Source organism: Bombina bombina, chromosome 2 (genome assembly GCF_027579735.1).
Source record: "Bombina bombina isolate aBomBom1 chromosome 2, aBomBom1.pri, whole genome shotgun sequence".
Lineage (NCBI taxonomy): Eukaryota > Metazoa > Chordata > Amphibia > Anura > Bombinatoridae > Bombina > Bombina bombina.
This window is the reverse complement of record NC_069500.1, coordinates 1,244,833,939-1,244,849,997: the sequence shown is the minus strand read 5'-3', so window position 1 is coordinate 1,244,849,997 and position 16,059 is coordinate 1,244,833,939. Positions and strand designations below refer to the sequence as shown.

General features: G+C 35.7%; 1 protein-coding gene across 1 annotated transcript in view; it reads left to right on the top strand.

Moving 5' to 3' along the window:
• The window catches only part of RHOH (ras homolog family member H), a 67,967-nt gene extending 52,307 nt beyond the window's left edge, over positions 1-15,660 (top strand). Inside the window, exon 2 of the mRNA XM_053700877.1 lies at positions 14,228-15,660. Within this exon, the coding sequence (XP_053556852.1) occupies positions 14,399-14,971 (573 nt within the window). The 5' untranslated portion in view covers positions 14,228-14,398 and the 3' untranslated portion in view covers positions 14,972-15,660. The remainder of the gene's footprint in view (positions 1-14,227) is intronic.
• The last annotated feature ends 399 nt before the right edge of the window (positions 15,661-16,059 follow it).

Here is a 16,059-nt window from a genome sequence, read left to right as displayed (position 1 = left end):
CTTTAAGAAGCATAAAAAAACTGTCACAGTTGAAATAACAATGAACCAAATCAGTTATAGCAACCAAATTTTCACAGTAAATGTATTAAGTTAGCAGAGCATTGCACCCACTTGCAAATGGATGATTAACCCCTTAATACCCAAAACGGATAATCAATAAAGAAAAAAACGTTTTTTAACACAGTCAAACACACTGTCACAGGTCTGCTGTGACTGATTACCTCCCTCAAAATGACTTTTGAAGTCCCTTGAGCTCTCTAGAGACGTCCTGGGTCATGCAGGAAGAAGCAGGAAGACTGAGACTGAATTTTTACTGCACAAAAAAGCGCTAAAATAGGCCCCTCCCACTCATTATTACAACAGTGGGAAGCCTCAGTTAACTGTTTCTATGCAGAAATATAAGTCAGCCATGTGGAAAAATTCATGCCCCAATAAGTTTTATCACCAATGTACCTCACAAAAACGATTAAACATGCCAGCAAACGTTTTAAACATCCTTTTTTAAAGAGTATGTATCTCTATTGATACCAGTCCTTCTACTGCATTTAAGACTTATTACATTACTTCAGTATTAGCAGCATTTTCTTAGACAAATTCCATTCCTTAGAAAATTACTTTACTGCATATACATTAATCAGCCTGATACCAGTCGCTATCACTGCATTTAAGGCTTTACTTACATTACATTGGTATTAGCAGTATTTTCTTAGTCAATTCCATTCCTTAGAAAAATATTTTACTGCACATACCTTATTTGCAGGAGACCCCGCACGCTATTCCCTTTCTGAAGTTACCCTACTCCTCAGAATGTGCGAGAACAGCCAGTGGATCTTAGTTACTTCTGTTAAGATCATAGAAAACGCAGGCAGATTCTTCTTCCAAATACTGCCTGAGAAAAAAACAGCACACTCCAGTGCCATTTAAAAATAACAAATTTTTGATTGAAGAAATAATTAAGTATAAAACACCACACTCCTCTCATGACCTCCATCTATGTTGAGGGTTGCAAGAGAATGACTGGATATGACATGTGAGGGGAGGAGCTATATAGCAGCTCTGCTTTGGGTGATCCTCTTGCAACTTTCTGTTGGGAAGGGAATATATCCCATAAGTAATGGATGACCCGTGGACTGAATACACTTAACAAGAGAAAATATAGTTTTGATACGTAAATAAAAAAAACAAGGTTCTATTTCTGATTAAATGGAGTGATGGCAAAAATGTTAAAAATGCTCTGGTTTTTGGGGAAGTTTTAGTCTGAAATGCCTGGTCCTTAATGGGTTAATAATAGGGGTGTCCACATACTTTTTCCAAATAAAGATGTGTTAGTTATCAGAATATAATTTAGTATATGTTCTTACTGTATATTTAAAAGGACATTTAACAATAAATACATTTTATAAGCATATTATTGAGATAATGTCCCACCTCTCTCTAGTCATGGGTACTGCCTGCAGTGTAACCTAGGTTCCATAATGGCAGCACTCATAATTAGAGGGATGTACAGTAAATGTATCTAGTGTTTAAAGGACCAGTCAACACAGTAGATTTGCATAATCAACAAATGCGAGATAACAAAACAATGCAATAGCACTTAGTCTGAACTTCAAATTAGTAGTAGATTTTTTTTCTGACAATTTTAATTTATGTCTTTTTCCACTCCCACTGCACCATGTGACAGCCATCAGTCAATCACAAATGCATACACGTACCATGTGACAGCAATCAACCATTCACAAATGCATACACGCTTCTTCTTGCACATGCTCAGTAGGAGCTGGTGACTCAAAAAGTTTTAAATATAAAAAGACTGTGCACATTTTGTTAATGGAAGCAAATTGGAAAGTTGTTTAAAATTGCATGCTCTATCTAAAATAATGAAAGTTTAATTTTTATTGAGTGTCCCTTTAATGTCCCTTTAAGTAAAAATATATTTCTTTTTATTCAGGGTTTTTAGAGGGACAGTAAACATTTTGTAATTACTTTGGGCCAGATTAAGAGTAAAACGCAAAAGTTTGTGTGCAAGCGACATCGGGTTTTTGCGTTAGTTTGTGCGAAAGTTAAGTTGCGCTCATCGAGTTAGCGCACCTTCAGAGCTCTGGTTAACTGTTTCAGAAAACAAAAAAGTGTCACAAAACACATCAAAAACACATTACACAATACAGTTACACTCATATAATCACCATCTAATAAAAATTATTACAAAAAATATTGCACAAAAAAAATGCAGGCAAAGGGCTTTCACATAGATATACATACATATACACGTCTTAAGATATACAAGTATCTATATGTATATGTCTATATGTCTATATATGTGTACATATGTATTTATGTTGTTATATGTGTATATATGTATTTACAGATATATACACATATAAACACATAAATACATATGTACACATATATAGACACATATATAAATGCATTGTAGTCCTTTACAGTTTAAAGCACACTAAACCCAAATTTTTTCTTTCATGATTCAGATAGAGCATGCAATTTTAAGCAACTTTCTAATTTACTCCTATTATCAATTTTTCTTCATTCTCTTGCTATCTTTATTTAAAAAGCAGGAATGTGATGCATAGGAGCCGGCCCATTTTTGATTGAGAACCTGGGTTATGCTTGCTTATTGGTGGGTAAATGTAAGCCTACAATAAGCAAGCACTATCCATGGTGCTGAACCTAAAATGGGCTGGCTGCTAAGATTTACGTTCCTACTTTTAAAATAAAGATAGCAAGAGAAAGAAGAAAAATTGATAATAGGAGTAAATTAGAAAGTTGCTTAAAATGTCATGCTCCATCTGAATCCTGAAAGAAAAAAAATGGGTTCAGTGTCCGTTTAAGTAGATAAAAACATGAAAAAACATGTTTATGAAATATTCCTGTGTACTAAAGTGTTATACTGTATATTTACTGTTAATATTTCACATTCCAGTATTCTGCACATATCAGAATATGTTATTTGTATTTATAAATAGATATTTCTACATATATCTGTATATATCTATACCTATATATAATCATGTGAATATATGTAGAAATATGTATTTATAAATAAACAGAACATATTCTGCTATGTGAAAAACATTGGAATGTGAAATATTTATATTTTCATGTCTGGTTAGTGCACATGAGAATATGGAATGGGGTTTGTGCGCGACTGTGGTGTTTTTTTCCACTTTTCTTGCTCCATTGACTTCTATAGGGGAATAGGTTATCGAGCGTGTGAGCGATATCTTTTTACTTTCAACTTATAATACAAAAGCAACCCGTCGCACACAAAAAAATTACATCTAGCTCAATTAGCACTCTAGCGAATGCACTAAATAGCGTTCCACTCATAATCTAGCCATTTATATTTCTGCTGACTTTTAATAAATTAGCATACAAGGTAAGAGTCAGCAAATGGTACATTGGCTTGCAGTTTCTTTATGATAATCTCTGCTAAGGCCAATTAGGGTCAGATACATAGCAGTGATTTTCTTGTGATGACTGCAGTGTAAACTTCCAATCCCCAGTATTTTTTTCTGTCAAATTAAAGGAAGGGAGATACATAACTAAAGTGAACAACAAAGTTGTTTTACTATGTATTATTAAATATAGCAATAATGATGATTGATGGCGATGAGAATTATGATGATAATAAGAATGATTCCATATTTTAAATAAATGAATCTGCAGGTGCCATAACAGATGTTGTCCACACAGAAGTGTTTTAAAAGTATTTTCTTGTGAAATATAAATGGTTTTAGTTTAGTTTCAAATGCTTTTTATAATTTATTTGAGTTCCAGATCTGAATCTTGCACTTTATAGTGACTCATGATTTTAAATTACTCTGAACTTAGAAACAGGAAGTAAATATTTTAACAATATGTCTTGTATCATTGCAGTAGAAATTATATTTAACCCCTTAGTGACCAGACCACGTTTCCATTTGTTGACCGTCTGGGACCAGGGCTATTTTTACATTTCTGCTGTGTTTCTGTTTAGCTGTAATTTTCTTCATACTTATTTACTGTACCCACACATATTATATACCATTTTTCTTGCCATTAAATGGACTTTCTAAAGATACTATTATTTTCATCATATCGTATAATTTACTATACATTTATTTATAAAATATGATGAAAAAATGGAAAAAACCCCACACTTTTTCTAACTTTGACCGCCCAAAATCTGTTACACATCTACAACCACCAATAAACAGCCATGCTAAATAGTTTGTAATTTTTTTCCTGAGTTTAGAAATATCCAATGGTTACATGTTCTTTGCTTTTTTTTGTGCAAGTTATAGGGCAATAAGTACAAGTAGAACTTTTCTATTTCCAAACCAATTTTTTCAAAATTAGCGATAGTTACATTGGAACACTGATATCTGTCAGGAATCCCTGAATAACCCTTAACATGTGTGTGTGTGTGTGTGTGTGTATATATATATATATATATATATATATATGTGTGTATATATATATATATATATATATATATATATTTTAGTATACAACACAAAGTATTGATCTAGGCCCATTTTGGTGTATTTCATGCCACCATTTCACCGCCAAATGTGATAAAATGAAAAAAATCGTTAACTTTTTCACAAATTTTGTCACAAACTTTAGGTTTCACACTGAAATTATTTACAAACAACTTGTGCAATTATGGTACAAATGGTTGTAAATGCTTCTCTGGGTTCTCCTTTGTTCAGAAATAGCAGACATATATGGCTTTGACGTTGTTTTTTGGGAATTAGAAGGCCCCTAAATGCTGCTGTGCACCACACTTGTATTATACCCAGCAGTGAAGGGGTTAATTAGGGAGCTTGTATTATGACCAGATCGCTTTAGTGTAGTGTAGTAGACAACCCAAAGTATTGATCTAGACCCACTTTGGTATATTTCATGCCACCATTTCACCGCCAAATGTGATCAAATAAAAAAAAAATTGTTAGATTTTTTTTCTAAGTTTAGGTTTCTCACTGAAATTATTTAGAAACAGATTGTGCAATTATAGCACAAATGGTTGTAAATGCTTCTCTGGGATCTCCTTTGTTCAGAAATAGCAGACATGTATGGCTTTGGCGTTGTTTTTTGGTAATTCGAAGGCCCCTAAATGCTGCTGTGCACCACACTTGTATTATACCCAGCAGTGAAGGGGTTAATTAGGGAGCTTGTAGGGTTAATTTTAGCTTTAATGTAGAGATCAGCCTCCCACCTGACACATCCCACCCCCTGATCCCTCCCTGACCCCCCTTAAACAGCTCTCTTCCCTCCCCATCCCACAATTGTCACCGCCATCTTAAGTACTGGCAGAAAGTCTGCCAGTACTAAAATTAAAGCCTTGTAGGTTCCCCCCTAACTTCCACAAACACCCCCCAAAACAGCTCTCTTAACCTCCCCCCTCTTTCTATTTGTCGCCATCTTAGGTACTGGCAGCTGGCAGCTCCCGCCCCCCCCTCAGCATACTCCCTGGGAGAACACCGGAACTACACCTGAGATGGGCCGCCCACCCAACTCCCTGCTAGGGGCTCCAACCACACCAACGATCGGCACCATCGCTGGCCAATACAGAGAGGGCCACAGAGTGGCCCTCTCTTCATCTGTGGGTGTAAAAAGGTATTGCAGTGATGCCTCAATATTGAGGCATCACTGCAATACCTTGAAAGCGGCTGGAAGCGATCACAAGCGCTTCCACCGCTTAAAACCCCAGAGGACGTGCCAGGCACGTCCTTTGTCCTTAAGGGTAGTTTTTTGTAGGACTTACCTTGATCATCCTGGGTCATTAACCCTTTGAGTGCTAAGCACTTTCCCACCTGGGTGCTAAGATTTTTTAAGTTTTTTTTTTATTTTAACAAAAAAAATTTAACTTTTTTTTTTTCTTTCAGATCCCCAAGACTTACACTGTTGGAAAGGTTAGGCGATACAGAATAGATACAGGCTTCTAAGCAGCATACAGGCTTCTAAACTCTGCTCCTATACTTAAAGGGACAGTCTAGTATAAATTAAACTTTCATTATTCAGATAGGACTTTTAATTTTAATCAACTTTTATCATCAAATTTTATTTTTTCTCTTGGTATTCTTAGTTTAAAATAAACATAGGTAGATTCATATGCTAATTTCTAAGCCTTTGAGGGCTGCCTCTTATCACATGCTTTTTAAATCTCTTTTCAACACAGAGACATAAAGTACACGTGGGCCATATAGATAACACTGTGCTCAGGCACAGGGGGTTATTTAAGATTTAGCATAAAATAATGCTAAATTTAAGACAATAGATAAAAAACAGTAACAGTCATGTGATCAGGGGGCTGGAAGAAGGTTCCTAGATACAAGGTAATCACAGAGGTAAAAAGTATATTAATATAACTGTGTTGGTTATACCAAACTGGGGAATGGGTAATAAAAGGATTATCTATCTTTTAAAACAATAACAATTCTATGGTAGACTGTCCCTTTAACATTGCTAAGTATAAATAAAGTTGTGCTGTGACATCATCACGTTATTGCACGTGACGTCACCGTGCATAACGCGAAGCCCCGGCTATGCCTGTCACTATGCAGGCCTGATCGCCGGGGTAGGAGCGGGTGGGAGCCCCCAGATCTCCCTCAAGGTGGGAGAGTGCTAGTGATGGTTTTGAGCCGTCATTGGCACCAGAGTGGTAAAATCTGTGACGGCTCAGAGCCGTCATTAGCAGTTAAGGGGTTAAAGGGACACTGAACTCAAATTTTTTCTTTCGTGATTCAGATAGAGCTTGCAATTTTAAGCAAATTTTAAGCAAGGAGTAAATTTCTAATTTACTCCTATTATTAATTTTTCTCCATTCTCTTGCTATCTTTATTTGAAAAAGAAGGCATCTAAGATAAGGAGAATTTTTGGCTCAGAACCCTGGACAACACTTGTTTATTGGTGGGTGAATGTATCCACCACTCAGCAAGAACAACCCAGGTTGTTCACCAAAAATGGGCCGGCATCTAAACATACATTCTTGCTTTTCAAATAAAGATACCAAGAGAATGAAGAACATTTGATAATAGGAGTAAATTAGAAAGTTGCTTAAAATTGCATGCTCTATTTGAATCACGGAAGAAAAAAATGTGGGTTGTGTCCCTTTAAGAATATAAAATGAATGAGTTTTTTGAGTCACAACTTTATTTCCTTTTCAATTTATGTGTTATTCATAATATTATTACAAAGAGCTTGACTGGTAGCAGATTAACTCTGTGTGTTGACATCTGGTTCTGCTTATCTGGTTACAACCTTGGCCTATTCTTGACTTCTGCACACTTGCATCTCCTGCAAGCTTGGTTCCATACATCAAAAAAGGTAAATACCTTTTTGCTTTACAGTATATAATAACCAAAATTAGGGTGGTCTGTAAAGATGGTTATAGGTTGAACAACACCTTCCAACAAATTCCTCTATTCTTCAAAAGCACCCTTAAATCACCAACAGTTCACATCTCCTACATCATAATCCTCTTCCTGCTTCTTCAACTCCTTTGACCTCTGTTAATGGGATTTTGTACTATAAAGGGAAGATCTTTGTTCGTCTCAAATTCATTTGAAAACTATGCAAACCCATCATGATTCTGCAGCAGCGGGTCATGGAGGCATTGGGAAAGTTTTAGAGTTGATTTCCAGATCCTTTTGGCAGCCTAAATTGGCAGTTAATGTACACAAGTTTTTTATCTTATGATATTTATCTTATGACATTTGTATTAGGATGAAACATTCTGCTATGGCTTCTGCTTTATCGGTTCTTCTGAGTCTTTGGTCCTGTGTGTCAATCACTTTTATTGCGGATCTTTCTCTTTCTGATGCCCATGACATTATCTTTTTGATAGTCACTTGACTAAGATAGCCTATTTCATTCCTACTGTGAGTTTAACTTCTTCCAGAGTGACTACTGTCCTGTTTTTTTGTTAGGGTTTCACCCTGACTTCTCTTTTTGTTTATAGCTTTCTGTCATGGCTGTTATCTCAGACTCACCTGTGCTTTCTCCTTGCCTGCAGCAGAGTGTGTAACGCTGCTCACTACACCCAAGCTCCCTCTTATGGCCAAACTGGAGAACATCATCACTGAGAGACAGGTTGGAGTCCCAGAATGATTATGTCATCACTTACTATTTAAGTGCCTCAGTTCAGTCTGCCTTTGCCTTTGCTTTGTCTCTGACTTCTCTGTTAGTTCCTGTGTAACCTGACTTGTTTGATGTCCCTTCTGGTTCCTGATCCCTGACTTGTTCCTGATTTTGCTGATCTTCGTGTTCCTGACCCTGGCTTGTCTGACTACTTGCTTTGGTTCCTGCTACTTACTTTGGTTCTTGACCCGGCTTGTCTGACTACCCGCTCTGGCTTTGACTCCAGGCTTGTTATTTGGCTTTTGGACTCGTTATATTTTTTTGTTATTTTTTAATAAAGGTGTGATTAATTTAGCATTTCACATTTCTGTCTGGTTCCTTGGTACCCTGAAATTTTTTAAGGAAATTTTCTAATTACATGGGTTACCCCGAGATGTTTTTTCAGACAGAGGTTCTGTATGGTACCGCTTCCAGGTACACCCTCCGCTACTGGCTGCTAATTGGAGGGTTCCCAAGCATTGGTATAGTTCTTAGTGGAGAAGTGGCTGAGGCAAAGGCAAATACATAGTGGAAGCACTCTACCATGAATGAACAACGGCTCAGTAGCATGTCCTGTGGCGAGTTACCACCTAGGAGCAGCCTCTTTTAGCCCAAATGTACTTTTCACAGAGAATAACTTTCCTGAAGTATATCAGTCTGGTCTCGCCTAAAAATGTCAGTCCAGCCCCTAAATACAAGGCAATCCCTCTCTGAACATGGAACATAGAAACCCCAGATGATCATTTCTTCCTTCATTGGGCCTTGCCAGTGAGGTGCATCAGGTGGAGGACTGACCTTACTAGGCGGGATCAGACTGATATACTTCAAGAAAGTTCTCTTCTGTGAAAAGCACAGTTGGGCTAAAAGAGGCTGCTCCTCTGTGGTAACCCGTCATAGAACAAGCTACTGAGCTGTTTTTCTATCTTGGTAGAGCGCTTCTCTTTTTGTATGGACGTGTTTAAAGACCCATGCTGATGCCAGTCTGGTGCTTGGTTATACCTCATCTTTGCTTGTACCCTGATTTAAGAACTGATTTACTAGCTACTGACGTCTTGGAAATAACTATTGACTATCATTTTGCCTGTTCTTTTGCTGTAATGGTCCAAATGGATACTCTGGCATTGAACTTAAGCTTGGTTTCTAACTAGTTTAAACCTGTGTGCTCTCATCTGGTTCTGCATATTTGGTGATGACCTCAGCCTTTTCCTGAATTATGCATAATTTGCATCTGCTGCAAGCTTGGTTCCAGACATCAAACAAGGTAAATCCCTTATTGCCTTATACAAACAATAGCCTGGGAAGTGCTAACATTTGCATGTTGGATAGTGTGGGTGCACTAAATCCACATAATACACATAATAGACTTCTATGGGGGCACTAAGCTAAGTATGCACTAAGCAAATGGTGCACAAGTACTGGAGTTCTTACTATAGTTCTGTGCTGAACTTCTAATGCTCGTGGGATATTCCTCTATCAAACCAAACTTGGCCAGTAGTCTTCTTATCCCGGCGTCAAGTGGAGTAATAGGAAATATCCCAGAGCAGAGAAAGTTAGTAAAACGAGGTAAGCAGTACTCACAGTAGGCAGGGCAGTCCTTAGCAACAATAGGAAGGAAATACGGCAGTATAGCAGTTCAGGGGCAAACCAATATAATGGCCAGACAAGCAGAGTTCAGCAACAGTATATCAATCCAGCAGTTTAGGGGTTAGGCAAGCAGAGTGGTCAGACAAGCAGAGTTCAGCAGCAGTATATCAATCCAACAGTTTAGGGGTTAACAGGCAGAATGGTCAGACAAGCAGAGTTCAGCAGCAGTATAACAATCCAGCAGTTTAGGGGTTAACAGGCAGAGTGGTCAGACAAGCAGAGTTCAGCAGCAGTATAACAATCCAGCAGTTTAGGGGTTAACAGGCAGAGTGGTCAGACAAGCAGAGTTCAGCAGTAGTATATCAATCCAACAGTTTAGGTCTGAAGTACCGCCTGCGTCTATGGCAACGGCCATAGCAACGAGTCACCACCGGCGGCGGCGTGACAGAACTATTAGCAATAATGCCTTACTTCATGATGATTTTTTTCAGTGGTATCTTGGACTGCAACACTTAACTCACCACTTGTAATATGAGTGCAATGAGCATGCGAATAATGCTTCCTGTGATATCCATTAAAAGTATCCTCTAAGAAAATTCTGGCCATGATAAGATGTTTTGTTTATAAGATTTAATTTTTTAATTGTAATGCCAGATTGTGTGTTATCTATGTGCAGGGTAATGGAAAATATAATGCACCCTGCTCTATTGATTGTGATACTCTTGTAATCTAGACAATTGTGTGCTATAAGCATACTGAGGTAGTTGTGTGTTCAGCTTTTCTTGTCATTGTACTTAAAGGGGTTTGTCATTATACAAACTATTTTACCATCTAACCATCTGAAGCAGGGCCAGTTCTATAATGGGTCCTGGTGGGACAATGGGATCCAGGCAGCACTTAACAGGGTCAGCACATGGGGATAATATGTTTGCCTTAAATAATATAAAAGCACCCAAGTCACTTGTAAATATCTATGCATCTCTTTTGCATTTAGGATGCAGTGCAACGGTTGAGGTTAGACTGTGGCCAGACATCAAATTATCAGTGCAATTCCTTGAGTCAGCCATGCTCTGAAGTGACCCAGTTTTAAGTAAAATGTATACCTGTATTAAAAGCAGAAAGCAAGTTATTTAAAGGGACAGTCTACACCAGAATTTTTATTGTTTTAAAAGATAGATAATCCCTTTATTACCCATTCCCCAGTTTTGCATAACCAACACAGTTATAATAATATACTTTTAATCTCTGTGATTATCTTGTATCTAAGCCTCTGCAAACTGCCCCTTTTTTCAGTTCTTTTGACAGACTTGCAGTCTAGCCAATCAGTGCCTGTTCCCAGATAACTTCACGTGCACGAGCACAGTGTTATCTATATGAAATATGTGAACTAACACCCTCTAGTGGTGAAAAACTGTTAAAATGCAATCTGAAAGAGGTGGGCTTCAAGGTCTAAGAAATTAGCATATGAACCTCCTAGGTTAAGCTTTCAACTAGGAATACCAAGAGAACAGAGCAAAATTGGTGATAAAAGTAAATTGGAAAATTGTTTAAAATTACATGCTCTATCTGATTCATGAAAGTTTATTTTGGCCTAGACTGTCCCTTTAACATGTATGTTCACATGCACTACTTCTTTTAACACAGTTTAGATATTTATTATAAATGTTGTAGTTTTGTATCAATAGACATTAATAAATGATAAATGTAGTAATTGTGTGGAAACTATGAAGGTAATGTGTGTAGATGTTTGCTGAGTTTTGTGTGTCTCTTGTTGTTTAACTCTATTTTGAGATAAAGATAGCATAAAAAAGCAGATATTGCTATGTTGGCTTTGGCTTACCGGGACATACAAGCCAATCAAAGGCTGGCACTGTATAGCCCTAGAATACTATTGCAAGGAACCTTGGCATCTGCTTTAACCTTTTTTTAAGACTGAGATTGGCACTTGTAAAATGAATTCAGGTGACAATATGAAAGTGTACTAAACCCCTGATTGGTAAGTATGCTCTTGTTCATTGGTTTGATTAACATGTCAAGCTCCAATATTGGCCCCACACATATGCATGTGGTACCAATCTCTAAAAAAAAATGTCTGAAGAAGCCTTTATGTAACACACTTTGTATTTCAAAGTGTGTTACAATAAAATGCTAGGTATATACAGCAATACAATTATACTTTCCTTATATGTCACCTTAAATCTAGAAAAGTATTGAAAAATAAAATATATGGTAAATCATTTTCCGCTGTTCAGTTAAACCTTTTTACATGTATAACACAGTTTGCTGTGAAATAGTAAATTAGGTTTTCCCGTTATACTTTTGTGCACATCATCTTGAATTGTCTCCCTCTAAATTGCTATGCACATTTAAGCTATTAAACATTAAAAATCTTATCAGCATTTACATTTTTTTTTTAATCAAAGTTTATGGTGACTAGCAGGATTAAACTGGGGTTAAAAATCAGACAGCCTTAAATAGACAATTCTGATAGGCCAAGTGGCAGTCACCTGAATTACATTTTGTGTTTATTACCCAATAGGATGGTTAGGTTTTTTAAGTCTGTCATCCTGCTGGCTGCACATTTCATAGACATTTCTCTGTACATTGTGGTTATTCATATAGAGGGAAAATACAGAGTGGAGCTAAGCAGGAACACAGTTGCTATATTCTGAGGTAGGCGACGGAGTATTTAAAAATATCAACAGTGATTTCAGAAAATAATCAGTGTTGCCTTTTGCAAATTATGTAAGTATTAAGTGGACTGAGGTGTTGATTTTCATATCTACATTTGAATAATTAAATTGTTTAAAATTTTATTTTTGCTCATAAATCACAAATTTATCCTGTTGCATATATTGTTTTATCTGTTTGTATTTATTATTGTAAAATGTCTAAATGTGTCTGCCTACCTATTAATATCTATCTATCCGTCTGTCTGTCTAAATTTATTTATACGGATGGACAATACAAATCCACTAGTAAAATAGTGTTTCAGATGAGTAAGATGTTATGATTTTTTATTTTTCCTATACTTAATATTGTTTTTATTACTAACTTTCTGTGCCGTGGCAAATCTGTAAACCATGTAAGTGTGTGTGTCTATATATAATAAAACAGAATTTAGTGACGCTATAAATATATAGTTATTAAATGATATTGTAAGTAATCTTGAGATATTAATTTACTACTACTTTGGGTACATTTAGAAATATAAATATGAAATATGTCTACTTATGGCCTTATTAACATAAAATGAAATTCTAACTCACCTGTAACCGAAATTGTTCTGTTTTGTAAACATGCAATTAAAAAAATTGGCGTCAAGTAGTGCTTAACCTATTGAAATTTTGCCCAGTCTAGTGAACTGAACTAAACTTTGTCTACAGACAGAGAAAGAATCATTTAAATAATTTCTCAGCAGCACAAATACATACTCTATTTTGTATTGTTTTCATTTATATCCGTTTATTTAGAATATGTTCAAAATATGCTTTACCTGTAATTGAAACCACAGAATAATTTTAAAATGCAGATTGGCAACAAAGATTTTTTTAAATATGGTTGAATATTTAAATATAGTTAAATATGTAATCTTTTTTTTGCTGCCCAAACACATTTCACCTATTTAATGTAAACATGTTTCTTAATTTATAGCTACAAAATGAATAAAATCACTTTTGAAAGAATATAAATAAATTAATAATAATGAAATGAAAAAATAATAAAATATATTATTTCTTAGAGTTTTATTGTTTTATGCATCTGAACATAAAGTGAAATTTAATTATTATGGTTCAGTTATTGCTCATTGATTTTAATTAAATAGCAGAGTATTCCAATGAAGGAAAAAGCATGATACTTCTCCTTAAAAATAATAGATTTACATGCTAGGAGAATAATTATAAATAATATGTTTAATTAAGCAACTGTAGAGGACCACAGCTCTACGTGCAAATTTTTAGTTTCACTTCATTTGTAAAGATATTGGGACATATTTATACCATTTCTTTTTTCAGTTTGCATAGAGAAGCATAATATGAGGAAACTGTATAGAATTGCTAAGATGTCTTCATGCTTTGTGAAAATTCTATGCTTTTGCAAACAAATTACTTACACTGTAGAAGAGGCTCACATGTAGGTCCCAAAAAGTTATACGGCTATAGCTCAATGGCCCCAACATAGATTTTACCTTCATTGGCTCTTTCTTAAGATAAGATTAAAAACAGCAGAACTTAGAGCTATTATCTAGATTCTAGAATTAAACACACCTAGTTTAGTTGTATAGTGTGTAATGATGCTTACATTTTGAAAAAGCCTTGAAGGAACGTGGAGCTATAATTGATGGTTTGAGACCCTAGTAACTCTTGGGCGGCAGCATCAGATATAATGTTTTAATCTTCACTCTTGAAATGTTTCTGTCTGTGGGTTTTCCTCTCACCTAATTTACCATGTACATATAAAATATGATTTTATGCTGAATTATATTAATTCTCTAACAGTCGTTTTTCTTTTCCCTCTTCAGAAAAATGAGTATACTGTATTTCTGGACCTAAAACCAATAGAGAGGAAAAGACCCAATCTATCCATGGCATTTTGAGCAAATTGTGGAATATACCATGCCTTCTTAGAAAAGGTGATTTATTCCTCACACACAACCAATAAGTTGTAAAACTGCATCCCATTGCTAAGGAAAATGAACGCAGTCAAGTGTGTTCTTGTTGGAGATACCGCTGTAGGAAAGACTTCTCTTCTTGTGCGCTTTACATCTGAGGCCTTTCCAGATTCGTATAGACCAACAGTATATGAAAATACAGGAGTTGAAGTGTTTATGGATGGTATACAGATCAGTCTTGGACTCTGGGACACTTCGGGTAATGAGGCTTTCAGAAACATACGGCCTATTTCTTTTCAGCATGCAGATATTGTATTAATATGTTTTTCTGTAGCCAACCCTGCCTCATTTTTGAATGTGAGGAACAAGTGGATTGGTGAAGTTAGGCAACATCTTCCTCATATTCCAGTCCTAGTAGTCGCAACCCAGACTGACCAGAGGGAAAATGAGCACATGCGGATGCCATGCATCAACTCATTGGATGGGAAACAGCTGGCACAAGATGTAAGAGCTAAAGGCTATTTAGAGTGTTCATCTCTAAATAATAGGGGAGTGCAGCAAGTGTTTGAGTGTGCCGTGAGGACAGCGCTTAACCAGGCCAAAAAAAGAGCCAGAAGAAAGCGTTTCTTTGTAAATGAGTGCAAAATCATTTGAACTGTATTGACTGATGGAATATATTTCCTCTGCAGGAAAAAGAGGGCACTATAAACTGAATTAAACATCATACAATAAAGTTTGAAATGATTTTCAAAAAGACTGTGCATTCCAAAACTGAGAACATTTTTAAACCTTTTTTTTTTCAAATTTAAAATGGTAAGAACGTCATTCTGTATTTTGTGGACAGCATAATAGAATATGATGTAGCCTCCAAGCTCATGCATAATGACTGAAAAAGTACATCCTGTTTAACAAAGTAGAGAATGGAGAGGAAAAGAAAAACCATAGATAATTTTGGACACTATTATTTTCAAGGATTTCATTTGCAAAAAAACAAACGTAATTTATAAAGAAGTGTATATATGTTTCTACTCATAATTTCTTTCTATACTCTAAAGCAGTGTTTCTCAACCACAGTCCTGAAGTTCCCCTATCAGGCCAGATTTTCATGATATCTTAACTAGAGCGCAGGTGAAATAATCAGCTAATCAGTAACCATGGTTACTAACCTGCTCTCACCCATCAGCTGATTATGTCACCTGTGCTAGAGCCCAGATATCATGAAAATCTGCCCTGTTAGGGGTAGTTAAAGACTGGAGTTGAGAAACACTGCTCTAAAGGGATCAACAAAAAATGAAGACAGTATAGAAGTATAGGTACCCTCACATTTAATACAAAGAGTAGCCGGCCTTTGTGACATCATAGAAAATACATTCCTGTTCTAAAATATATTGCAATGTGTGAATATTTATTTGAAGAAAATATTTTTTAAGTTATATTGTATAGTTTGTTTATAATGTTCATTTTAGTTTAAGTTCAATATAACATTCTTATAAAAAGTTTTTTTAAAAATATTTTTCTTTTATAAAATGTTTGCAAAATAAATGGATTGTTATGTATCATGCAACATTAACATATTTTTGATATTTGTAATGCTATTTTGGGTGTATTTTACTAGAATTAAATAGTTATATCTACTTTGTTTTTTAATGGCAAAGTAAAATTTCTTGCTAAATATATTTGGTGTTTGCAATCTAGTAGCTGTTTTCTTATTTGTATTTTCACAATTGGAAAACTTTGGGGGG